Source organism: Arvicanthis niloticus, chromosome 15 (genome assembly GCF_011762505.2).
Source record: "Arvicanthis niloticus isolate mArvNil1 chromosome 15, mArvNil1.pat.X, whole genome shotgun sequence".
Taxonomy (NCBI): Eukaryota; Metazoa; Chordata; class Mammalia; order Rodentia; family Muridae; genus Arvicanthis; species Arvicanthis niloticus.
Window position 1 is genome coordinate 55975612 of NC_047672.1, and position 25945 is coordinate 56001556.

The window sequence follows — 25945 nt, forward strand, 5'->3', positions numbered from 1 at the left end:
ACTCTCTAGAGAATAATAAGAGAATAAGAAGGACAAGATGTCAGGTAGGCAGGGACTGTAGATAGATGAGCTCAGACTTCTGCAGACTTCAGAATCCATTCTCTCACTATTTTTTGCTGGTGTCTAATTCCACAGATTGGAGCAGCAGTTCTGGGAAAGTATGCAGAAACTCTTTTTTCTTTATATTGAATGTAGACTTTTTTTTTTCTCACACAGTATGTCATGATTACAGTTTTCCCTACCTCCATCCCCTCCTATTTCTTCACCACCTCCCTTCTCATCTGGACCTATCCATTTCTGTATCTTATTAGAAAAATAAAAGGCTTTTAGGGTATAAAAACAAATTAAAATAAGATAAAACAAAACTAACACATTGGAAAATGACAGAACAAACAGAATGAAAAAAGGTCCAAGAAAAGGAACAAGAAACAGATACAGGTGAGGAACCCCTTCACATGTGCACAAGTGTACACACAGACGTGCACACACACACACACACACACACACACACACACGCTAACAGCAAAAACATTTGAGCATAGAACACAATTAATGAGGTGATACCAAGAGTACAAGAATCAGTCCCGATTTTTATTGACAGCCTGAAGGTGCTGTACTCTACAAGTAAGAACTAAAAGAATGAAAGGAGTTTCCCTCACATAGCTTTCAGAATAAAGTTAAATCCCTTGAAAAACTTTCTGGCAATTCCACTTTAAACTTATGTGTCTGTGTTGCTGCTGTTGATGAAGGGGTTAAAGGGCACTGGATGACTCAGTGATTTCCTGTTTCCTCCCCCACAGCCCTTGGTTTTGCTTTGACCATTGTGAAGAATGCTGGCGAACTCCCTCAGAGCTGTCAGATTGGCTGAGATTTTCTTCACTTTGCTTTTTCTCCCCCATAGAATATAATTTGCTTGTCTTGCCATGAGGTAAGCAGACTCGGCAGGGTGTTTCAAAAATGCTTTTTTCTTTCCTTCTATCTTTTGTTGGTCATGAAAATTCTGAAATGGTGGTTTCAATTTTATTTTTCTTTGCTTGCAATTGGAAAGATTTCAAATATTATACATCATTGAAAAGCAAATTATGGATGTAGTAATTACTTTACATACTAATATGAAAATGTAGTCTCATCCCATTATTTATACAGATTTCAACCTTTGCTGGGTAACTAGGATAAGAAAAGATTCATTGCCAACTTTCACATTAATTAAATGTGCTTATTTCCTTGTTTTAAATCACATTTCAAATAAAATAGTTTGGGTATTTTCTGCAAATGTTTCCCATTTTAAGTATTAGGAAAATAAAAAGGAACAGGTGCTTTTAGAATACTAATTTTAATCATATCTTGTAAATATTCCATATTGTGTGAATATAATGGAGTTATAAGAAATATAATGTGAGATTCTAGAAATGGAGTCTTCAACCAGAGAACAAACCCCTTTAAGCCCCTTTAGGGGTGTGTGTGTGTGTGTGTGTGTGTGTGTGTGTGTGTGTGTGTGTGTGTATGTGTGTCTGTCTGTCTCTGTCTCTCTCTCTCTCTCTCTCTCTCTTTCTTTCTCTTCCTCTCTCTCTTTGCGTGTTTATGTTTATGTACAGAAAGTCAAGGGTCAAGGTCCAATAGAAAGTCTTATCTCACTACTAACAAACCAAGACTTCTTATCCAACATGAAATCCTGACTTGTTCTGTACAAGTACTGTAAAATGTTAAATACAATTTATAATTTCTGGACATTTATCTAAGCATAAAAATATTGTCTGTAAGAGCAGACAAAATTCTATAGACTAATTGGAGACAAATGAACTACTTTTGTTCCTTAATTTGACTTGAAGATATTCATGGGAAGTGTTTCTTTTTTTGTAATTATTTGAAATATTTTACCACCAGCTCATAAAAGAACTTTAAAAACGATTGAGATAAACTTGAGCCTTGGTTATCAGTCATTTCACAAATTTCATGTTTGTACTTTCCTAATTCTACTCAGTTCTTTTCTTTCTTTCTTTCTTTCTTTCTTTCTTTCTTTCTTTCTCTCTTTCTTTCTTTCTTAACAGTCCTGGTTCAGAGATAAAGGGTTGATTAGAGTCAAAGTAGTTCCGTTATACCTGAGCAGACTTCCCCTTACAGACATTTGAGTTTTAATACACATGAATATATGTTTTGCCTTTGTACTGATGTTCCCATTTTAACCTTTAAAACAGCTTATTATAATGATGATTTTTAAAACTTTTGAATAGATGCATATGTCTGCATGTGGGTTTATGTGCATAAGTGCAGGTGGCGCGAGCATCTCCAGCCAGATCTCCTGGAGCTGCAGTCACAGAGGCTGTGAGCTGCCTGATGCGGGTGCTGGGACCTGTGGAAGAGCAAGTGTTCTTAACCTTAAACATCTCCCCAGTCCCTCCATCTTAACCTTCACTAACATTTCTGCTTAGTTACCTAGGTCTTCAGTGTTTCAGGCCACATATAGTTCAAAGTAAAACCCATTTTCAGCTTCAAAGTAACTAAATTAACCAGAAAAAAAACCTCAATGAACTATATGTAGTATCAGAAGAAGCTGAATCTGCTCCACTTTATCAAAAATGAAAATGTTTCAATGTTTATAGTGGCATTGCAAATACTCTACCATACAGCCGAGTTAACAAGAGATATGCTGGCCAAACAAATAAAGTCCCTGAGTGAAAACAAAGGAGAAAGGCCAATAGAAACACATCGATGCTTGTTGTTAAAACAAGTAATATTGTCAGGAAAATATGTGAAAAACATCAAGACATGTTGGCACTACCAGTGGATTTTTTCAAGTATGTAGATAATTAGCCTGTCATACTCTCAATTCTGAAAGCTTAAGAGTCATTACTAGAAGCCGGGCAGTGGTGGTGCATGCCTTTAATCCCAGCACTTGGGAGGCAGAGGCAGGCGGATTTCTGAGTTCGAGGTCAGCCTGGTCTACAGAGTGAGTTCCAGGACAGACAGGGCTACACAGAGAAACCCTGTCTCAAAAACAAAAAAAAAAAAAGAAAAAAGAAAAAAGAAAAGAAGAGAAAAAGGAAAAGAAAAAAAAAGGGGTCATTACTAAAGGGAACATTGCCGACAAAAGTCTCTAATAAATGAGAGTGTATAAATCATTACCAAATATCTTCAAAAATAACACTATATTCAGAGTTGATTTAACATTTGAAATTCAATGAAATTCAGTGAATTAAAAGAAAATGGAAGTGTATCATATCATTAAGCAAAGGACGTAAATAAAATATAACAAAAAATAATGCCTGAAACTCTCTTGGCACACTAGAATCTTTTTGATGTGACAAAATATTTGTCAAAATATCTAAGAAAGCAGGACGCTTGGTAATAACTTCAGTGTACAACGTTGGAGGTTTTCTTTTGAATTAGAAAATGAAATTATCACTATTCATTTTATTGGATATTCTTGACAGTGCAATAGAGACAAAACTAAGAAATGAAATGAGATCTAGTGACTATAAATGAAGAAGTAAAACTGTGCATTTTGACTTGAGGTGTTTGCATACAGAGCCAATCAGTGTTTTTAAAGCTCTCCATCATTTTTCTGTTGCTACTTCTATCTCCATATCTCCATCTTCCCCCTCACCTCCATCACAATTTCACTGATGCATGTCATGGTTTCTCTTAGTTATCCTCATCAATATAGTTTCTCCTTAAGTTAGGAAAGGCATATGTTGTGGTCTTCACTAATCATCTTTACTGCTTATGAGATAAAGAAGACTAGGCATGGTCTCTCCCACTCCATTGAACTTGAATGGACTTTCCTAGGTTATTTGTCTACACAGAGGAACAAGTGGTCTCAATAGCATGATTTGTGTCCGTAGAGAGTAGACAGGAGTAGTTTGCTAACTTGAAGATTCAACCAAAAGTATGTGAAATGAGGAAGGTGACTCTGAAATAAAGTGCTAGAGACTCAACATGGACTATCCAGTGCCTTGGTAGTGTGACAAGTAACAATAATACTCATTTCTTTCAAATAAAAATAAATAGCCTATTTATCATTTTAGCCCAATTAGAGAAAGCTGGCAATTAGACAGCCCCACCAGAAGGCCGTTATTGTATGGGTAGACCACATTTTATTTATTAATTTGTCCATCACCAGATATTTAAGTTATTAGGGCTAAAGATTTAAAATCACAGAGTAATGCTTTGGAAATTAGAAAATGAATTAAAGCTTTGGTGTAATAGTTGCAGAAAAATAGGCGCACAGAGGATAACCCCTCTAGAACATTTAGAATGGAGCACTGTACTCCATCTTCAATAAATATGAGTAACAAGAATGATGGTTTAGGCTAATCAATTATGATTTAGAAATTAAATGTCAAAAATTAGAAGTTGGCTAGCAAGACCAGAACAAGGACCCAGCTCAAGGATTACATTCAGTTCCCTATCTCAGGCTTCCTTTTTGTGCAAGCTTGACTTCATGAATTCTCTCCAGCACTGACAGAAACAAAAGACATCAAATTCCCACCCTGTCCCATCTACTAGTAAGACAATTAAGCACAGGGTTCCGGTGACAGGAAGTGAACCATTTGGGGCTATTTTACCACTTTTCGGTCACTGACCACTCTCTTCCTCTGTGCTCCTGACTTTTCCTACTATGGCACAGCTGGAAAAATATAAGGAAAAAACATACTATTTACTTGAAAGGTAAATCAGGGAATTAGGTAAAATTTATAGGCAGGAAGGGAGAAATCATTATTGGTTGTTGTATAGTTATTTTGAACAGCATCTGCAGAGGAATCTAAAGAAACCACGATTCCCATACAATGCTTTGACACGTGGGAATTGGAACAATTTCATTTTCTCCTGCTTACTTACTGATTTCTTGTCTGAAAAAAAAAAAACAAGTGAGAAATAATGACACAATGCTGTGCCTAGAGAAGACAAAGGACCCTAATGAGGTGAAACTGGAGATAGTTTTGAAACAAACAAATGCTTTGATGGCAGGTGCATAACAGGAAGGTCAGCCAGCAGGTCTTGACCCCTAAAGAAAGGAAATGTGAGTTTGAGGCTGACTTTTGCCACCTGGCATGTCTGGCCTTTTATAGATTTTTACAGGGAAATTGCAGGATCTATATCCTTGAGGGAGCTTCAGAATTAAAATGTAATGAACAGTCCACCATTTTGCCAAATAGGACTTACAGAGTTCACTGAACTCCTTTTAAAAGATGATAGTCTACAAAAGTCTAGTGTGTTAGGAAGCAGAATCTAGAGGAAGAAGAAATGAGACATAGTTGAAAAAGCTCCTGTCAAGTAGAGGCATTTGGATTCTGTACTGATACTGTTATTTGGGAATGAAAGGAAAAGAGAGAAATTTTTTTATAAAAATGCCAAATGGACCTTAAATAGGTCTTGTTGGAAAGCTTTTATAGTAGACAAAGCAAGAAAATTCAACAGAGCCCAGAGTTTTCAGTCTTAACAATATAAAAGAGGATTATGAAAGGAAAGATGGCAGGAGGAGGTCATGCTAACACAGTCAAGCAGAAATGTCCAAAAGAATGGTGAGGATAAGTTACCAGGTAAAGAAATGGGCCAGAATTAGAGTGTCAAACAGGATGTTGCAATTGTCTATAGCAAAGTAACACATGCGCACTGTCTGCCCATTCTCATGCAGCGATTCCTTCTGTTTCAAATCCTATGTCATCTATACAGGCAGATCACTATACTTGATCTGGAATGGAGGGGAAAGAAGAAATGTTGATATTAATAGACCCTCAACACTCCCACTGAAGACTGCTTAAGTCATAACTCGTAAGTCATAGGATACTGAGTATAACTGGCCATTTTCTCAAAGCCTACAGAACACAGATGTTAAAGCACAGTGCAGAATGTCAATGGTCACCGTCCTCCTCTAATGAAAGACACCTGGAAGTAAATTAAAAAAAAAAAAAAAAAAAAACAGTTACTCTTTAATGGAAGGAATCTTGAAATGAGCAACTTCAGAGGGTGACTGAACATGGATATTTATGTCATAAATTATCATTAAAACTTTTTACCTTTAGAAAATGTGTGTGTGTGTGGTGTGTGTGTGTGCATGTGTGTGTTTGTGTGTGTGTGTGTGTGTGTGTGTGTGTGTGTGTGTGTGTGTGTGTGTTTGTGCTAACCTAGAGTGCAGCATCAATATTGTATCCAGGAATATAACATTAATACTTTAGCACAATTTGAGGGGCTGGGATAATAGTGCTTAATCCTTTGTCATCCAGCACTATGAGAGCAGTATTAGTATTCGTTTTGTAGCAATTCTAATTTTTGCAAGACTCTTTGACCATCATTACCAATCAATCTACCTTTTGTGATCTTGAGCCTGTAGTATCAGACTTTTGAGGAAAACTACTCTTGGCAGAGAAAAAAAAAGAAAATAACTCATGTTTTCTATCAAGCAACAAACAACTTTTATAGGTGAGGAGACAATAAAAACAAGATGATATTTGTTTCAAAAACTGTATTGACACTAATTTTGTTTTAGGAATGGTCTTCTTATGAAGAGGAGGAACAATAAAATCTTTGCTAGAGAAAAATTTATGTTCATGAAATTCTAATTTTTATTAAATTGTGAGGATCATATTTGATTCCAGAATCACTGTCTATTGAAAAGCCTGTAGACTCCATTTTTGAAGACCCCGTGGAGGCCAGAATGTGAAACTCTGCCTGTACTACATAGAGGACAGCAAAGCTTGGCACAGAGTACCTCAACTCAAAGCTGGGTGCTTCAAACAAGATCAAGTCTACTTCCTTTCTTCCAGAAAAAAAAGGTGGTCTTCACATTCCAGTAAAGAAATGTCAGTCAAAAAAGGAAAGCACATAGCCAGACTCAGTGAGGTTAAGATTATACATCCCCCAAGCGTATCCTGTAGAATCTGTTTATTCTTCAGTTATCAGGAGCATTAGACAAATTCTCCACATTTCAGAAATGCATATTGAGCTACTGAATAATGGACTTTCCCATTTCCACTGCACTGTCTTAGAGTATCTGCTGGGCTCAATCACCCCCTTCACTTCTGCATTTATGTCAGCCAATTAGAGTGACCAGAGGTAGGCATCTTACTTGCATCTGACCAATCTGATTTTTTTTTCTCCCAGAGATTAAGACACCATCTAACAAAGATTCTGACATGAATCAAGTTGGAGGGTTAGAGAGACATGGATCCGAAGTGTTCGTTGGGTGAGGCTGTACAGAGTATGATGTGAGTGACACGGCATAGACCCAAACCATCAAAAAAAGTAAAAGGATGGGCTGCAGTAGGGCTTCTCAAAGAGCATAACACTGCTTTGTGCAACTGACTTCCAGAACATTCACTTTAAAAGTCTATATTTATGTGACTGGTTACCTTGGTATATCTAGTTATTTACCTGTGTGCCTATCTAGATCTATGTATTTATATGTCATATCTATATAATTTATATAATTTACATACTTTATATATCTATAAATATATATCTAATATATATCTACACATCATCTATATATCTATATAGCAATATAGCAATGAATCTATCTATCTATCTATCTATCTATCTATCTATCTTAATGATAGAGATAGATACATATGGAGATAGACATATAGATTATAGACATATAGGTATATATAGACTAGATAGATATATGTAAGTATATATGTATCTATAGATATAGTCTATATAATTTAAACACACATCAGCCAGCAGTAATCAAGCCTTTCCTTTTATCTATATATCATATATATACATATATATACATATCTGTATATCATTTATAAATTTATATATCAATATTCTAATACATCTATCTATGTAACTATCTTATCTACATATCTGTATGCATATATAATCTATTTATATATTTATCTATCTACAAATGTATTTATATCATCTATATCTATCTATTATCTACCTATCTACATGTCATTTATCTGTATCCATCTCACCAACATGTAATCTAGCCTTCCCTTTATCCCCATCTACCTGTTACTACAAAATGTATAAAGCAAAAAATTATTATACAGAAATAAAACATTACGTCAACAATACTGACTGTTGGCTTCAGTGCTCATTTAAAATTACTATAAAAATAAATAGATTAGATTACAGCAAACTATGGGGTTATTCTTGAGTAATTAATGCTGAAACAATGACAAAACCCATTAAATTTTGGTAGAATCAAAAACTGCTTAAAACATGGGTGGGTCGTAATATTTTTGAGTCGATAGTCTCCAAAAATAGACATCTCAGACCTATAATAAACTCTAAACTTTCCTGTTTCAATGACTTACCAGTGTTCATACAGTACATAAAAAGTCCTCTTCATGGAAGGATAACTAATTGTGGAATCCGATTCATCCATACAGTAGCCAAAGTTGGCAGTCATTTGTACCTCATCATGTGTTCTTTAATCTTTAGCACCAGAAGACTGGGTAAGCTGCTATGTTGGGGGTTGGTATGGTGCTACTATGTATTCAAATGCTAAATTCTGTACTCTAAGATATGGTTGCTCAAAGATGAGCGAATTCCCACATACACCAGCTGTTGATGTGCAACCCTTTCTCTCCAATTTAAAACTACTGGTTAAATAAAAATGGCACATTTAAAAAATTACCACAAAGCTAAATTAATAAATTATAATCTGAGTCTCATTCATTTGGAAGCTGGACAGAGATAGGAATAATTCTTTTTAATTTACATGGATATGAAAAATTCCAGATCCTCAAATATCAGATTATGTATTTTAATATTTATTTATATTCTCAGTATTGGGAAACTGTGATAATTTTGGAATCATCACAATATGATGAGACCAAGTCTCCATTTACAGCTTAGCCTTATCTCCAAGATGAATTTACTTTAATGTGAGCCCTTCTGCTGAAGGGAACAATATAAGAAATCTTACTTGCTTTGAACTTCCCATGTTATCAACATTTACAACCTAAATAGTTATTTCAGCATAACTATTGTCATAAGTTATATGCTCTTCTCTGCCCCTAAGCCAGATAGAGCTGCATATGTGCTTGCATGTGTGTAGTGTTAATAATTGCTAGAAACAGAATATAATCTGGAAGTTGCTTTGTAAAATGAATATCCAGCACCAACTCTGGAAGCAGGACTCAGCTATTGCTTGATAGTATTTCTTTGTTATCTAGGTCAGATGGGGTCAGTAGGAGTCAATGACTTAATCCCTTGTAAAACTCGGTTAAAGATTTCTGTGAAGTACCCATCATTCCTTCCTTACACAATGCTTTCTGTGCTGTTCAATAAAAGAGAGTAAAGATTTTTGTTAGAGAAATACAGACTGAGCCAGGGGTAGACAGATTCACAGAACAGCATTTAGGCAAGCACAGATTAAACTCATGCAATCGACAGACAGGAACGACTGGCGATGCAGGGACAGAGAATTAGAGAGTTCAAATCTGATTACACTTTTGTTTAAATTACACTAAGGGGAGGTGCTTTATACTTTCTTTTCCTCAATGAGACACCAACCTATTATTGGTTACTCTGAATTTACTATTAGCATGTTCAAACTGAAACACTCTTTTAATTATGTTTAATTAATACAAGTTATTTTAAGATGGTAAAGTGTATGAAAACTTCCTTTTGTGGTTAATGATTGTTGCAGTTTGTTTAAAAAATTGTTTCTAACACAAAGATACCAACATTTCCAACCCTCTTTTTTGTGCCTTTCAAGTTATACTCCACATTCAATCACTTTTGTCTAAGAAAAAGTTATGTCGTTATATTTTTACTTGAACATCAATTGACCTAATGACATCAAATAAAAAATTATCTTTATCACAAGGTTACTACTGCAAAGTAGCTCAAGCTGTATCTACTGATACTGACATCCCATAAAGAATATCAAGAGCAGAAGTTGTGGGCTTAAATTTTTCAAAACCTACCTTAATAAGGGTTCTCAAATGCTTCAACCCTACTTCTAGCCCACTGTCCAAAGGTAAGGAAGAAAAGACGGTAAATAGGAGAAGGGGGTGTGTTCGTATCCCATCCTCGTAGTGTGTAGCTTCCATGGATAAGGGGATGTGGACCTGTTTAGAAGTCATTCTTTTGGAGTGATTTCAATCTCAGAATACCAGCAGTCCAGTTCAGTAGCATCAGGATACGAAACAGGAATCAGCAGTGGTAGCACAATCCAGCAGAAACAGCCAGGCCTCTCCCAAATCAACATGAGTCAGAAGGAGTGACCAGAACCAGCAGGACACCTCATCTGTAAGAGGAGGTTCTGACACTAAGGTCTAGTTCCCTAATTAGTTCTTGATTTGTCAATAAAGAAGGCCAGGAACCAATTGCTGGATGGAAGGTACAGGTAGGAATTCTGGTGCCAAAAGGAAAAGGAGACGTAGGGAAGGAGAGAAGGAGTTTTTTCTCTCATACTTTCGAGGAAGAAGACAGCAATCATGTAAGGCCTCAGGGAGAGCTAGGGCATGAGGCCTCTGCTATGGGTGGATGGTTAAGGATGCGAAGGATATGGCACCCAGTAATTATGCTAACAGGCAAGTTAAGGTAACAAAGCTATCAAAAGAAAGCCAGGTTAGGACTGGTTGTGTTTGATCCTGGACCTAAGCCAGGAGGGAAAAAAAAGGAGCTACAAGGGGCCAGAGCGAGGGCCACAGTCTTGGGCAAAAATGATTTTAAACTATGCTTAACCATTTCTCTGCCATGCCTCTCTCCACAAAGTGAAGAGCAGTGAAGACACTAGACCAATGGATCATTGAAAGGCTAGCTATGCAAGCACCCCATTACTGTCCATTGAGTCCTATTTATACTCTTTCCAAACATCAAGTGTCTTCTCATGGGTCTTGCCTTAGCAAAACACCACATGAGTTTGCATCACATGACACAATCAGAAAATTCCACTTGATGAAGTCAGTAGGAATCTGTTTCATGTTATCACAATGTTTTAAAGGAACAGCCGATGATCATTTTGGAATGCAGATATCAACTATTGATGACTCTCAGAACAGTTATTAAACCATTTTGTTGACTACTCCAAAGCAACTAAAGCCAGGAATGTAGTAAGTTGAATATTGATACACAAGAAAGACACCATTTCAGCTGCCTGTGTGATTAACACAGTAATAAAGATGGATCTTTTGGGTTCTAGTTACAGAATACTTCTTTTCCGTACACTAAGACAAACTGAGATGATATTACTTGGGTACATAAGTGACACAGCCATGCTCTGTTCTAGAAACCAGGAGTTAAGAGACCCTATTTTGTATAAAACTGGAAAGAGAGATATCCACTACACAAAAACTAGCAGAGAATGGGTGAAGTGTAAGATAGCACAGGGGGAGGGGAAGAAATCAAATCTGAAATGCACATGTACATTTTTTGTCACCATTTCCTCCAGTCCACATTTACATATCAGTTTTATAAATAAAACTAGTGGGCATATTTCAACAGCCTCTGAAGAATCTTTTGGAAAATTATTTTTGTCTCTTAAGTATAGAAAACCAATCTGCACCATTGTTTAAAAACCCACAAGGTACGCTGATGGTTATCACTTGTCTGTCACTGTTGGGGTCCACACTAGCCCCACGTTGGGGCAGCCAAAAAATGTCGAGACCCAAGCAAAATGTTGAGGCCTGGGCCGACCCACATTTGGGCGGCCACTGTATCCTGGCCCAAGCTGCCGCTCAGGTCCGAGGGACGGGTTCAGCAAGAGCGAGAGTGAGGATGGACTAGCTCCTAGTCCCTCCAAGTTCCAAGTTACTTCTTCCAAGTTCTCTTCCAAGTGCCTGCTACCTGTCTTCTCTCTACTGTGTCTGGTTCTCTCTCTCTAGTCTGATACTCAGTTCTGTTCTGTCTCTGCCTTTTATATGTCTCACTTCTAAGCCATGCCTCTAAGTCACACCTATAATCATGCCCTTAGGTCTTGTCTCTAAATCTTATCTCTAAATTACACTCTTAAGTCACACACCTTTAATCTCACGCACCTTTAATCTCAAGGTATCTAAACCAAGATTATCAGAGTGTGCTCAGCTGTTGTAGGCTATTGTAATCCAAGTCACATGTCAGGGTATATGGCTCAAGATGGCTGCAAAGCTGATAGCTGCTTTCTGCTAAAAGTTGGCCCCCAACATGTCACAATACTGTATCCATGGATAGGAAAAGAACCAAGCCAACTCTCTTGGCATTTTGAATCTATCAGTAAGATCATTCAACAAATTTCTTTAATTTTGAATGCTATAAAACTGACTATGAATTTGGGCAAATTGATCATGAGTGGCAGGAAACGTGATCTTCTAAAGTAAATACCATGAAAATAAAATCTGCCTCTATTAATCTAAAATGATGTTTTAGAGATGCCAACAAATTTTAAATTTTAAAAATGAATTAAAATTATTAATTAAATACAATTATTAAGGTGTCAGAGTGCCTGTTTTGAAATGTAACTTCAGTGTGTGGCTCTACTGATAGCTGGCATGAAGAAGGAACTAGGACTTAGTAATATGCCTAAAGCAATGGAAGAGAGAAACATCTTGGCGTAGTATACAGCAGCAGTGTTATCCTCCGACATCCCAACCCATCCCTTGAGTCTGCTAAGGTCATGCCTATCTTGAAGACCATGTTTTACTACCTGGACTTATTAAATCACAAGAATTTCATTCATATATGTGTCATTAACCATAGAAGCCACTTATTCTACATACAAACCTGCTTGGTTGGTGGTTTGGGAGGAGTGTGCCTCATACAATTCTGTCCTTTCTTTCCTTTTCCTTGAGATATCATATCTATGAACTACCCAACTTCCTCTCCTCTACCTATCTCAGTCTCTCTGTGTATATATCTATACCAACCCACTTTTATTTTATATACCTATCTCTATCTATCACATAAATCTCATACATATATTTCCATTTCTTTCCTTTTCTTCTACCAATTACAGCCTTGAATAATCAAAAAGAAAATTCCTAGGACAAGTGCAAGTTCATGGGTATGTGACCACTGTAGTTGTGCCCTTACCCAAGCCCCTACACTTGTTTGGTGTGCCTCAGTCATTGTTCTGAAATTCTTAATAATTTTTGCCCTTGACCTTGTATCATGCAAATGAAGTCTAATGGGATAATATAACATGTTCATGTGTAAAGGGTATATTTGTAATAAGTGTTTTTATAGTTCTTCATTAATGTGCTCTGGATTCTGGTAGCCCTCTGATTCGTCAAAATTTGGCAAGATACAAAAAGCTACATGGTAAAGATGTCAAGTTTATGCTCAAGTCTGAACACTTATAGTCCCCGTTGTCACATGCTCTACTTGAATCAGAACTTGTGATGAAATAAGTAAATCACCAAGGATCTCTGTTATATCCCCTTACTCATCTCACATTGTCTGTTGGTTGAATTGGCAATGATTACATAAGCAAAGACAGTAGAACTCCGACTTCCTTTTTCTGTCAACCATCGAACCTCAGTAAGCTGAAGGCAGAGTGTTTGTACCTTCTGTGTCTATTACGATGTACAATGTGGGTAGTGAGCTGGCTCAGCAGCTACGGGTACTTGCTGCAAATTACCTCAATTGATCCTGTCAGGACCCACACTGTAGAAGAAAAGCACCAACTCCCAAAAGTTCTTTGACATCCATATACATGGGAAAGTAAGCACATCCCCCCCCCCAAAAGCGATAAAATTTGAAGTGTAATATGTTCACTTGATGAACAGATCCTGGTGTTTTGACAAGAATAAAATATGTACTCAGCTGTGAGCCATAAGACACAAATTATACAGTTTTAGTGATTTCACATATTAAGGTTTTTGTTTGTATTTGAAATTGCTATTGAACAATATAAAGATTAAATTTATGCTAATAACTAAGTTTCTGTCATTAGAAGGCTATCAAACTTAAATAGCATGATGCCGAGGTTTCATGGAAAGAAGAAAAATATTAAGCTTTAGTATTTTTAATCACAAACATTATTAAAACATTATTTTAAATTAGGGGATGCATTTTAAAATGTATTTTCTTTAAGGAAAACATAAACTGTTTCAACTGTCTCATCCATTACATATATTTTGATTGTCAAGGATGCAAACTAGATGGCATTCTGTTTTCTGAACTGGATTTGAAAACTAAACACACTTCATTGCCAGAAAATCTGTTGTAGGGAGCAAATAAAGAACTTACAAACTGTATTTTGTCCCACACTTTATTGGTAGATCAAAAAAACCTATTTGACTTTAGTCTACATTTTTATGTTCAAATGTAATGCTTGAGGTATTGAATTTTCTAGCTGCTTAAAACAAATTTTAATGGTTAACATATTTTAAGAGCTTTGTATTTTGTCAATCCCTTGGTTTTGACTTGGGCCAGTGATAGAAAGACATTATAAGTGGACCAAAGTCAATCAAACAGGAAAATGCAAAATTCTATTTTTGTGAAAAAAAAAATGAGGACGTTTCTGCCTGTGTTCTTGGTTTTGTATCACCAGAACACTTAATTTATCGTCATCTTTAATCAATCTCCCAATGACAGCCAAGACATGCATGCTTTCTACAAGATTATCTCTGAGAATAGACACAAATTACTAATGCTATTCATCTCCAAGTCAATAAAGCAAGCTAAAGATTTTTAATTTAGAATTTTAAAAGTACAAAAGAATGGAAAAATAATTCTCTTCTCTGCCCATTGTGATCAGGATCAGTAACTATTATTCTGTAAATTAAACCTACTTTGAGCCGCATTTTTTGAATGTATAAAGAGTTTGGGGTGGCGAGAAGGATCATCACAGAAAAAACAAAGCCCATCATCTCTCTCACTGAATTATACTTATCCCTGACCCTTGTCATCATTTAAGCACACTGCTTTTGGAGAGTGGTGGCTTACTTTAGCTTTATGCAGATTGTTTTAATGCTATCAAAGTTTATCTTCCCAGTCAATATATCACATTGAAAATTATTTTAAGTGTATTTTACAGACACAGCCCTAAGGCAGAGACTTAAGCTATAGTTGCAGTCAATGTTTAAGTTGAGAATTGATTTATATGGTCAGTGTTTATAGTGGGAAACACTACTTTTCAAAGAGTACAGTTCTCAGAAAGCTCTATCATAAATACCACATCACTGCCGTACAGAAGCAACACAACTGTAAAACATCTTAACATGGACAGTAAACAACTATCTGCTTCAAAAGAACATTATTTTTGTGTGACCTCATAATGATCCTTTGTGATATAAAATGAACAACTACACTTCCCCACATCCCAACAAACTTTTAAGCCCCATAAATGGACTCCATGCTCCATGAAAACAAGTATTAGGAATTTGCATGCACGTTTTAAAAGGTCTAAATAGGAGGGAGTGTTTAAAATTTGTTCCAGACTTAGAACAAATGCATTAACGAGGTATGAGAGACTCCCACTTCCCTACCAGATGTTCTACTACAAGGATATAGATTTTCTCTGTTTCACTGGGCAGGATCAGGAAGGAAGAGGATTGATTCCTGCTAAGAAGTTCAGACAGTAAGACGAGACTTTTGAACAAAAGTTTGCACTGACTTTCTCTCCTCTGACTTTGGGTGAGCGGGAGGGAGTGCAAGGGAAAATCAGGAAAGATGAGTCAATCATCATCCCATCTAGGGAGGAGTAACTCTCCCAGGTTAAAGTTGACAGTAACATCAAAAAGTGCCATACTGGAAGCTCTGGAAGAGGTAAAGACCCAGATTCACAGGACTAGAGCCACAGCAGCTGTCTCTGCCTTTCCGGAAGCCCCGCCCGCTCCATAGTTGGTTCCTACCACCGCCCTCTTACCCAGTGTCCCAGAAGACGGAAAACTACATTTCCCAGAATGCAACTAAATCTCATTGCAAAGCGCCTATATCTGTCCGGGTGACGACATAAACCGGCGCAGTGTTTAGACTTTACTGATGTCGTGGCGCTCTGAGGCAAAAAGTTGGTGCTCTGAGGAGCCCTGGGACTGAAGCCGAGGTCGGGTGACCCTGGCCCTTTCCTACCCACTCCTCCTTGCCCGCCTTTCCCTCTCCTGGCAGGATGAGGCGTGCAGGCCTGGGTAAGAACAGTGCTGAGGTTCGAAGTTTGGGGACCCTAAGACTTGCTTAGCAGGGAGTAGGGGTGTGGGAGGGAAACTACCGGCCTTCTGTCAGTGACTTTAGGGTTCGAAAGTAGTTTGAGTTCTTTGGGTTCACATCATTTGTCCCAGTTCCGAGGTTTTCCTTAAGTTGTATTTAAACAAAAGTTTAAACCTATATGGTAGATTGCACAGAGTGGTGAGTTGGTTGGTATAAGTTTTTCTTTCTCTGTGTGCTAGTTTGAGGAGTAGCCATATTTCCCAAGCCTTGCTGTTCCATTTGCTTTACTCATTCTGGATGTTAGCGTTTTTGTTTTGTTTTGTTTTTGTTTGTTTGTTTATTTTAAAAGAAGTGACATTTGGGGAGTGGGTAGTAAGCTTTAAGCCTCCAATAACGATGTATTGTATGATAACAGAGTTACAAAGGTAAATTTACGTGTCCTTATTGTTAAAGTGCCTGCTGTTGAAAGGTCTGGGTCAAAGGCGAGTTACTGGGAGCATTTCTCACCTAAACCTTGTCCCACTGCTAAGGCAATAGAAGGTAGTTTTGATGACTTAACACTTGTTCTTGCCTTTATGGATCAGGGGAAGGAATAACTTAATAATAACAGAAAATAATTAGAATATTGTTTTCTGGTTCTGAAGTTCTTTATTAACAATCTTTTAAAGACAGAAGGGCAGAGTGCTTGAAAAATGTATGAAATATTAAAAAGGATGTTGCCATTCTGGCATAAATTGGAATAATAAAAACATAGTTTTAAAAAGATTTAGGTGCTTAAAGCCAGTGAATGGACACATACTTAAAATTATTATGAAAAATATAAAGCCTTTTTTGCAACTCATAATTCACAGCTTGTTATGATTTTTAGTTATATAAGAAGTAATACAATGCTCATGACAAAGTGGAGACATGGTAGTATTTTTAATAAGATTGGTTATAGGAATAGAATGTGAGGAGTCTAAAGCCACTGAAAAATAAGGGCCTTGAAAGGTATCAGTAATATAGATTTGCAGGGTTATCAATAAAAAAGTGCATGTGAAGGAAGTTGTAAATTTAGTTTTATGAATTCTTGCAATCATTGAAAGAAAGTAGTCCATCTCAACCTAAAGAACTACTTTCAAACAAGATTAGTTATATATGCCTACATTTTCCCATCACTAATGACATCAGACATGTATTGTGACACACAGTGTGCTTCCCAAAGCTTCCAGTGTTACCGAGGAGCAAAGGACAAATTGCTTCTGAAGCAGATGACAAATTATGATCCAAGGTGGTAACTTTTCATTCCCAGTACAAGTTCAGTTCAACAGATAGTGAATGCAGTAGGGATTTCATAATAAATGGCTCGTTGTGGACCTCCTAGAGCCAAGGGAACTTGAAGGATGCTGGTGATAGTGAGGACTGGGAGAAGTAAGTTCCAGATGAGAAGATGATCAGACAAGATTCAGGATAGTTATGAGTGATGTGTACAAGAGATTGTGGTGATGAAGTCACTCTGAGTGAAACTAGGACCCTGAGGCATTCCAAAAATCTTTGTCTGTTCAAGGACTTTACATTTCATCAGTAGGCCACTGGCCTATTAGAATTTCCTTTGTGCTGTACTGTTTTTAGTGCATGAAGGTCGGAGACTTGATAGTAGGTTTCTATCTCTGACTGTATGTTAGGATTACTCAGAAAGATGTTAAATTAAATTTTCAATTAAATTACAATCATCATGCTAGAGTCCCTCCTAATTCTTTTTGAAGTGCAGTGGAGAAGAGGGGTAATTAGTTGGTTAAGTACGCTTATCACTTAAATTGGTGTTAAATTAAGATTTTTAAAAGTACCATGTGTGTTGACCTGAATTTGAAATTTGAAATAATAGTGAGTTTGATAGGCATTCATATGTAAAACTTGCCACATTACACATGGGCTATTAAATGAATTGGCCTGATTATTGATAGTACCTGTTTCAAGGAAGTAGCATTTTTCAGAAATGACATCAGCTAAAGATGACCTTCAAGACTTGCTCTTCTACTTGCTTTTCTTCATAGTAGTAATTAATTCTCTCTGAAAAATTGGATCTCAGTTGGAATAGCAACTGTAGTATTTTATTTTAGCTTATTTTTTTTTTTTTTTTTTTTTTTTTTTGTTTTTCTGTTTTGGGATAGGAGATGGTGGGAAGAAAGATCAAATTTGCAACTGCATTACAAATTTTTGGACCAAAAAAGGAATGTTTTGCTTTAAAAGAACAAAGTGTAAGAACTCTGAAATTAAATTTATGATAGGCCAGAGAGTCAAAACAAAAGAAATGAAACAAAATAGCCATTAATTTCAGACAAATTCATTGTTGAAGTTGTCCAGTGACTAACTTCATCCAATCCAGAATTACTTACTGGACAGTATGTCATACCCCAATCCTTAGTCACATAAAACAAGTTGCAGGTCTTGTTAGGGTTTGCATGGAGTATTTTAAGTGTTGATTTTAGTTGGGGAGTGGGGAAAAATGATTATACCCAGTCCACCAGCTTTTGATCTGTTTGAAAATAAGTGTGGAGAACTTCGGGGAGAGTGTGTCAGCCAATAAGCGTGCAACTGTTCCCTCTGTTTGAAATATTTAACATTTTGTTGTGACTTTTGTGATACAGGGAGAAATATAAACGTCTAACACACAGAGAGTGTTCATTGGGTGCAGGAGGGTAGAGAAGCATGAGACACTCTGCTATTGACAAAGCTGGTTAACAGTAAAGGAAAAATGTCCTTTGTAGTTCATTTATAAGTATTTACATAAGTACTGTTGTAGGCTGTGTATGTTTGTGTCCATGTCCACATGCTTGCTCATACACCTGTGTGTTTACAGAGATCTGGAATGATAAATGAATAAATTTAGTTTATGCTCTGATAGTTCAATGTAGAGGTCAGTGTTAATGTCATACATTTAGAGCTATCAGGATTCAAAAGTTTTGCTACTTCAATAAAATTAAATTGTGCTGTGCTTTAAAAGAGTTTCTAATTCACACATAACCATTCTTCAGCTACTAGACTTATTGCTACCCACTCTCTTGGCTGTTATTATGATTGTTCTTACTATCATGGCAAAGCATTTGCTCTTTGAGCCTTTGGCAGCCTATAGCTTAAGAGTATCCCTTTCTTCTGTCTTCCTAGGTCATTAGAGAATCTGCTTCCAACCATAGACAATCTAGTCCCTTCAATACTTACTATACTCTTTTGTCCATTAAACTACATCAAAGTTTGTGGGTTTGTTGTTCTGCAGTCCCAACATTAATGAAAACTTTCAGTTCTACAGCCATTCAATAGTGTAGCTTCTTAATGACTGATTGAGACAGAGGAGGAGCCATTTTGTTGAACATCTTGTATCTGCGAGGGCAGAAGCCAATTCAGTATACTGCCATGGCCATGTTTAATTTATTCTCATAGTAATACTGAATGATTTGAGTCATGGTTCTTTCATGATTCTCTTTATTGTTTATTCTAAGGGATCACTCTTCTTTACTATGTGGCTTGCTTTCTTCATTTATAAAGAAAATGATGATAACAGTTTATTACAACTTGAAGTGCCCTCAGTCCCCAAACATTTATGTATGAATTTGTTGCCTAATGCTCACACCTATGGTTTCCTGATGACTGCCAAGTACTATAGTACACAGTAGTGGATCCCTCTATCTTCCACATCACCTCCTAGAATGCAAGTTCTGTAAACATAGTAGAAAAACATATTGCTTGGAAGATGAGTGAATTGCTTGAGACTCTCAGCTATGGCTTCAACAAGCCACTGTGTCCCTTCCCCAGGGTTTCATCTATGGCCCTCTCTTCCCTTTGTTCTTTGATTTTTTACTATTTGCTTATTATAGGAGAAAGATGCTAGGAAAATCCTACCATCTTTCTGCCATGAGAACCTTCCCTCCACATTATCTTTCTCCCTTTTGTCTTATAACCACGTTTCTATGATGGGTAGATAGTGCTACATTTATGTCTTTTATTAAAACATATTTCTAGTGTGCAACAAATCTCTTCCAAATATCCTTGTATATCTGTGTCTAGTTTAGTGTTTTTTAAGCAATCAATAAATGATCAATAAATATGTATTGAAGAAAATGAATACTCAAAAGAGGATATGAAAAGAATTTTTGTAATATCTGGTTCTGATTTTGAATAGTTGATTTACAGTGTTGCTATAATAGATATATGTAGTCTGCAATGCCCTCCGGCGTCTTTTTCATCTTCTTTTAACTACTAAGGTTTAAGAGTAGCTTCTGGTTTTGCAGTCCTACAAGTGTGCTTCTGATCCTTGTAGGTGACGGAGCACCTCCTGGCAGCTATGGGAACTATGGCTATGCCAATAGTGGCTATAATGCTTGTGAAGAAGAGAATGACAGACTCACTGAAAGTCTGAGAAGCAAAGTAACGGCTATAAAATCTGTAAGTACAGAACCAATGCCGTTCACATTGTAGCTCATAGTTTGAACTTATTGTCATCACAGGAAGGGATTCATTTCAAAATGGTGCACTGAGGTCAAAGTGCACCAAAAATTCAGACCATTCATTAAATAAGTTAGAGATGTGGCAAGTTCAAAGATATGGTATTCTTGCTTATTTTTTTTTTCTTAAACTGTACCTAGCAAAATCTAAAATGTACTATACCTTATATGCCGCAGTTCCAACAGTTCTAGGCATGCTTTCTGTATAATTTCAGGTTATAGTAAGTGCTAACTTGTACTTTTTCCCCATTTGTTGTTGTAATAAAAAATATTTAAATTAACCAGTCTAGACTTATAATCAAAGAAATGCCATACTTTGTTAGGAAAATATTAAATACATATGTATTTGACTTTGTCCTGTGGTACTTGTATGTTGTAAAATATAAGGAATATACAGGTAAATATATGAATAAAAGAGAAAATAAAATGTGCTAGAATAAGAGAACCAAAGAATATTAACAAGCAAGTTGAATATTATAAAGAAGAGAGAAAATGTAACTGTTAGAAGGACATTTTCCAATAATTTCACTGGTCAGAGCATTGGGGGATCCAGTGAAATAGTCCTTTCAGCCTTTTCTGCTAGTGGCTTAAAATATAATACTTCCATCTTTGGGCCTCATTTGAATCTTGGGCCTTCCCATGTTTCTCTGACATGGCCCTGCCATTTATGTATAGACCCCAGAGAGAATCCTTGGACCTGTCTCAGCTCCCCCTGATCTTCATAATGTTCATGGCTATCGGTAGAATTCTATTAAAACATGTCCTGCTCTCTCAGAAGTCTTGGATTCTCCTGTTATTATTCTGTAGATTGATTGCTCTCTCTATGTTCTTCAGAGAATGGTCTGCCTTTCAGAGCTTCTCCCCAACACATCCAGAATGCATATGGGTTTATGGCCAGACAAATGAGAGTTCTCTTTTGTACTCTGCGTACCACTGTGCCCCTATTCCATGTTTTTAAAAACTCAAACTGCCTTTAGTACTGTCACCATCTTCCTTCTTCCAGGAAGATGCCAGTGCTGAATCTGTCCCTCTGCATGCTTTAGCTCAGTACTTTATCCGGTATTAACTCATTCCCTATAAAACAAGGATCATTCGTGACATTCAGTGTAGTTCCTTCTCAGCAGTACTGAGTAAACTTCTGTTGAAGGAATTATACAGGATGATTTGAAAAGTATGTGTTACTGATTTCCATGGCAATAAACATACTACCCACTTGTGAAACATCAATAGAAGGTCACACTGTCACATGTAATTGGTATTGAATATCAGTCTTTGGAAAGTTATATTCAAGTTGTACTCAAAATAGTGTTTTTGATATATGGTATTATTTCCAAAGTCATCCTAATTAAAATGATTTAATCTATGGACGGAGTAAGGTAGCCTGTTAAAAAGTTAAGTTACTCATTGGGAAGGACGTAGAATTGAATGTCTTAAACCACAAAACAAACCAACAAATCCCTCTGTGGTTGATTAGTAGGATTCTGTGTTAGAAGAAAGCTGTGATATACTGGAGATTTCTTTCCTTGGCATAAATTTCATGCTCAGAGTAGTTAAATAGGTTAGAATGCCTGCTTTATCATTTAATCTGATGAATTTGGAGGAAAACCTCATATCTGATCTGTATAATATTAGTGTAATTTCATAAAAGTATTATGTATGCTTTTCACACAGATTAAATTTAGAAGAACCTGTATGTTTATTCACAAAGAGTTTCAGCAATTGTATTTAGTCAAGTGCATTAGAAGGGAAACTTTTGGTGACTTTGTTGTGTGAGGTATGAAGTATAATGTTGCATAGCAGCTGTAATTAGTTAGTTGTTTGACATGCTAAGACTCTTTCTGTGTAATTTTAAGTTATACATAATACTAACTTTTAAGGGGTTTTGCAATTTATTATATTAAAGCAAAAGTCTTTAAAATAATAAATCTTGACTTAAATTCAAAGAAATGCCCTTTTTAGGTGACTATTAAATGTATATGTCTGCATTTGAACTAATCACATGAATGCTTATATTTGCTAAAATATAAGAAAGGATTATACAGATAAATATTTTATATGACAATAAGTAAATAAATAAATAAATACAGAGAACAAATTATGCTGGAATAAGAGAGACAGGAAGAGAATGTTAACACAGGGGGTGAATAATATGTGGAAGACTAGAAAAAATGTTCATTGTTGGAAGGTGGGAAAATTACCAATAATTTCTCTGGACTCAGTATCAGGAGAGAATATATATTTCTAGAATACAGTTTCAGCTGAGAAATTAAATCCACTTCAGATGGCTTTGGTGCTTTTACTTTATTTGAATAACTTCACATAAGCAGTAATGAATATGCTTTCTTCTTCATAGCTTTCCATTGAAATAGGCCATGAAGTTAAAAATCAAAACAAACTGTTAGCTGAAATGGTAAGTCATTATGATTTTTAACTAAGAAATTTTCCCTGATGTTTTCAAAATTTGTCTGTTCACCAGGGATAATGAATTTCCTTTTTAAATAAAGCATTCTTGTCAACAGTTTTTTAGGATATATTTTTACATACTATAGTACTATTTTATTGTACTTTTCAAGCATTTCCTACAATATATCTTGAGTATTTCCACCTCCCCTGGCTCCTTCTCTTACTACTCTCCCTAGTCCCCTCACTCTTTTTTTTTTCATCCCGTTTAAAGTCAGACTTTGTACATCCTGATAGATTTCACTCCATTTTAATCTAATGAGTTTACAATTTCTATCAGATGTATTTTTTTCATTGTTTTTGTCTAAGATATAAATAAGAAGTGAAGATTGAAGCCAGTGCATTTTTTTAACCCTAGATTTAAAGCACTGTTAAAATCTGAAGGCTAATGGATATGCTGAGTGGTCTTAGAAACCCTAATGGGTAGGCCACTAGTAATTTATTAACCAAGCAATCAAAAAGCACTTTATATCAAACCAACTTAATGCTTTTCACTTAACAAACCCTTTCTTCAGCTTGATTTCCTAAGGATTACTATTGAACAAATTCCTTGAACAATCTACTGAACAAATTTGAGTAGCCAGGGTCCCTTTATTTCTAGTCTAAAACAAGCTCAAGAGCATGTGCCTTTTCTTCTCAGAGCGGGCTTCCAGTCATTAATGCTAACTTTAGATACCCAGCTTCTCTAGACCTTCCTTTGTTTCTTTACGTGCATTCAAAAATGACTATCTGAAAGCAAATATGACATCATTGAAAGCAGTGTTCTTTGAAAAACAGATATTCCTGTTTCTTCAAATAAGCGCATTCAAAATCTCACAGAGAGGAGCCCAGGCATATATTTTGTGAAAAAGCATCCCAAGTGGTTCTGATACAGTGACTCTGGTGACAAAGCAAAGAGTTCAAGTGCCCGGGTGTGCGGAGACTAAACTATGCAGAACCCCATTGTGTTGATTGCTTTCTCATCTCAGGACATTGAATTTTAATACAAGTGCTTTATTTCTAATCTGTGCCTAGTCTACTCATCTTAAAGGCTGTCCTGGCTCTAATTTAATTTGGTATTTTCATATCTGTATTTAAATATCTCTACTTGTTGCTCCACCAACATTATATTCTCTTAACACTAGTAAATTTTATTGTTTTTCAAACTCATGTGTCTAAACAAAGGCTCTATCAACTTTTGTGCTAACCATATTAAATTTTAGATGAAGTCCTAGTTTCTAAACAATCACACATTTGACCTTGGAAAAATAGCGCCTTGACAGAAAGTGGACAAAACCGTACTTGATAGCACACAAATTATTCACCTTTATTGTTAATGGCTTTTTATCCATATGACTGGAATAAGAAAAACTAAATCATTTGTGCTTTTTAGTTATGATAAAGAACTGAAAGAAATGCTTACTGGATAATGAAAGAACCCCTGAGAGAGAGAACTGCTTTCTTTTGCATGGAGCAATCATGCTGATTTGTAAGCTAATAGATACTTGAATTGATTAAACATACAGATTATCTTTAAAAATACATACTAATAACAATATGTAAATTGTTTGAATGTGCATGTTTAGAATATTAGAATTTATTCCGTTTTCCTTATTTCCTCATAGGATTCCCAATTTGATTCTACAACTGGATTTCTAGGTAAAACCATGGGAAGACTGAAGATTTTATCCAGAGGGAGCCAAACGAAATTGCTATGCTATATGATGCTGTTTTCATTGTTTGTCTTTTTTGTCATTTATTGGATTATTAAACTGAGGTGATGCAAGTTAGTGTGGGCTTTGAATTTGTTGCAGTTAATGTCTTGGGGTACCACTTTGATAGCCAGCATCCCAACATTCCTAATGGTCTTCTCCATTGAAGATTAGTGGAGTTTGTCTCTTTCAGAAATCACACTATACCAGATAATGTTTTGAATACTGTTTCTTATTGACTCATTATACCTTCCATTGTCAGGAGTATTGAGTTAGCTTGAAGTCAGTGTGGCTGTACCTATGTATGTTTTCCAGTCAGAGTAAACATGACTACTATACCCTGCTGTTACGTAAGTGTAGCTTTCTAAAGCAAGTGGGAGAGCAGAAGAACTCCAGAGAACCTGGGATCAGCCTTTGGGAGGTGCTTGTGTGGTGGTAGAAAGCCCGCTTCTGTTTGTTTGATATCATCGTTGTGATGATGGGCACCTTTGCTTGATACCATGTAGGGCCATTTCTTTCCCCCTACAATTTTCTTAATACATTTGTCACATGAATTCTTTGTACAAGGACTTCCTTCAGTAAAGTTATTGGCACATTTCTACTGGAGCCTAATATACATATGTATCAACGTAGCTGTTGTTTTATATCAATGATAAATTCTACTGACTTGCTTTATAATAGTTTCTGACTTATAGATGCTTTGGTGGGCCATTTGATTATTATTTGTGTCAGAATAATGTAAAGTTAAGTGGTTGCTAAGCTCTGACAAGAAAAGATATGTCCAAGAAAATTAATTGCCTGTTTTATTATATGCTCAAATTTAGTACTGAAAATATTTAGGCTTTGAATCCAGAATTCAGACGTTTGTTATTCAGTTGCATTTTATTTGCTTACAGAAATCAAAACACAAGATGGATTTAAGTAAAGAAGAGAAAAAAACCCTAAAATATTGTAAAACACTCTGTATTGCTCTTATTTTAGAAATTTGCTTATTTCTAAGTTCAAAAATAAACTTTTATTAATGTATGCTTATGGCTTCTTTAAGTGTTGTATATTCTTGGCATAAAATCTAATGTTCCAAAAGCTCAGATTCCAAACAAAGTAAATCAGAATTAGTATTTGTATTAAATCAGAACAAGTAAGACAAATTTTGGTTGCAGCTTCAAAATATTTTCATTCTTTCTATTTCTACTCAAGAGTCTCTCCCTTTGGGCTTGAATGAGTTTTCAATTCTTTTTTTTTTTTTTTTCATTTGCAATTCCTTATCAGGTCAAGACTGTTTGT

At 36.0% G+C, this 25945-nt stretch overlaps 1 protein-coding gene and 1 long non-coding RNA gene across 3 annotated transcripts; both read left to right on the plus strand.

Annotated features, from left to right (window-relative positions):
• Nucleotides 1-780: 780 nt before the first annotated feature.
• LOC143434428 (uncharacterized) lies at nt 781-8018 on the plus strand. Of its 2 annotated transcripts, none has more exons than XR_013103894.1 (4): nt 781-928; nt 5674-5772; nt 6488-6773; nt 7102-8018. It is a non-coding gene; the product is annotated as an uncharacterized LOC143434428 (long non-coding RNA). The 2 variants fall into 2 exon arrangements; XR_013103893.1 differs by having other exon boundaries at nt 6597-6773.
• A 7808-nt stretch (nt 8019-15826) lies between these two features.
• Bet1 (Bet1 golgi vesicular membrane trafficking protein) lies at nt 15827-25687 on the plus strand. The gene is made up of 4 exons (XM_034518737.2): nt 15827-16013; nt 20327-20451; nt 22864-22920; nt 24575-25687. Exons 1-4 carry the CDS (start codon nt 15995-15997, stop codon nt 24728-24730), a joined length of 357 nt encoding a protein of 118 aa, XP_034374628.1. The 5' UTR covers nt 15827-15994; the 3' UTR covers nt 24731-25687.
• Nucleotides 25688-25945: the final 258 nt, after the last annotated feature.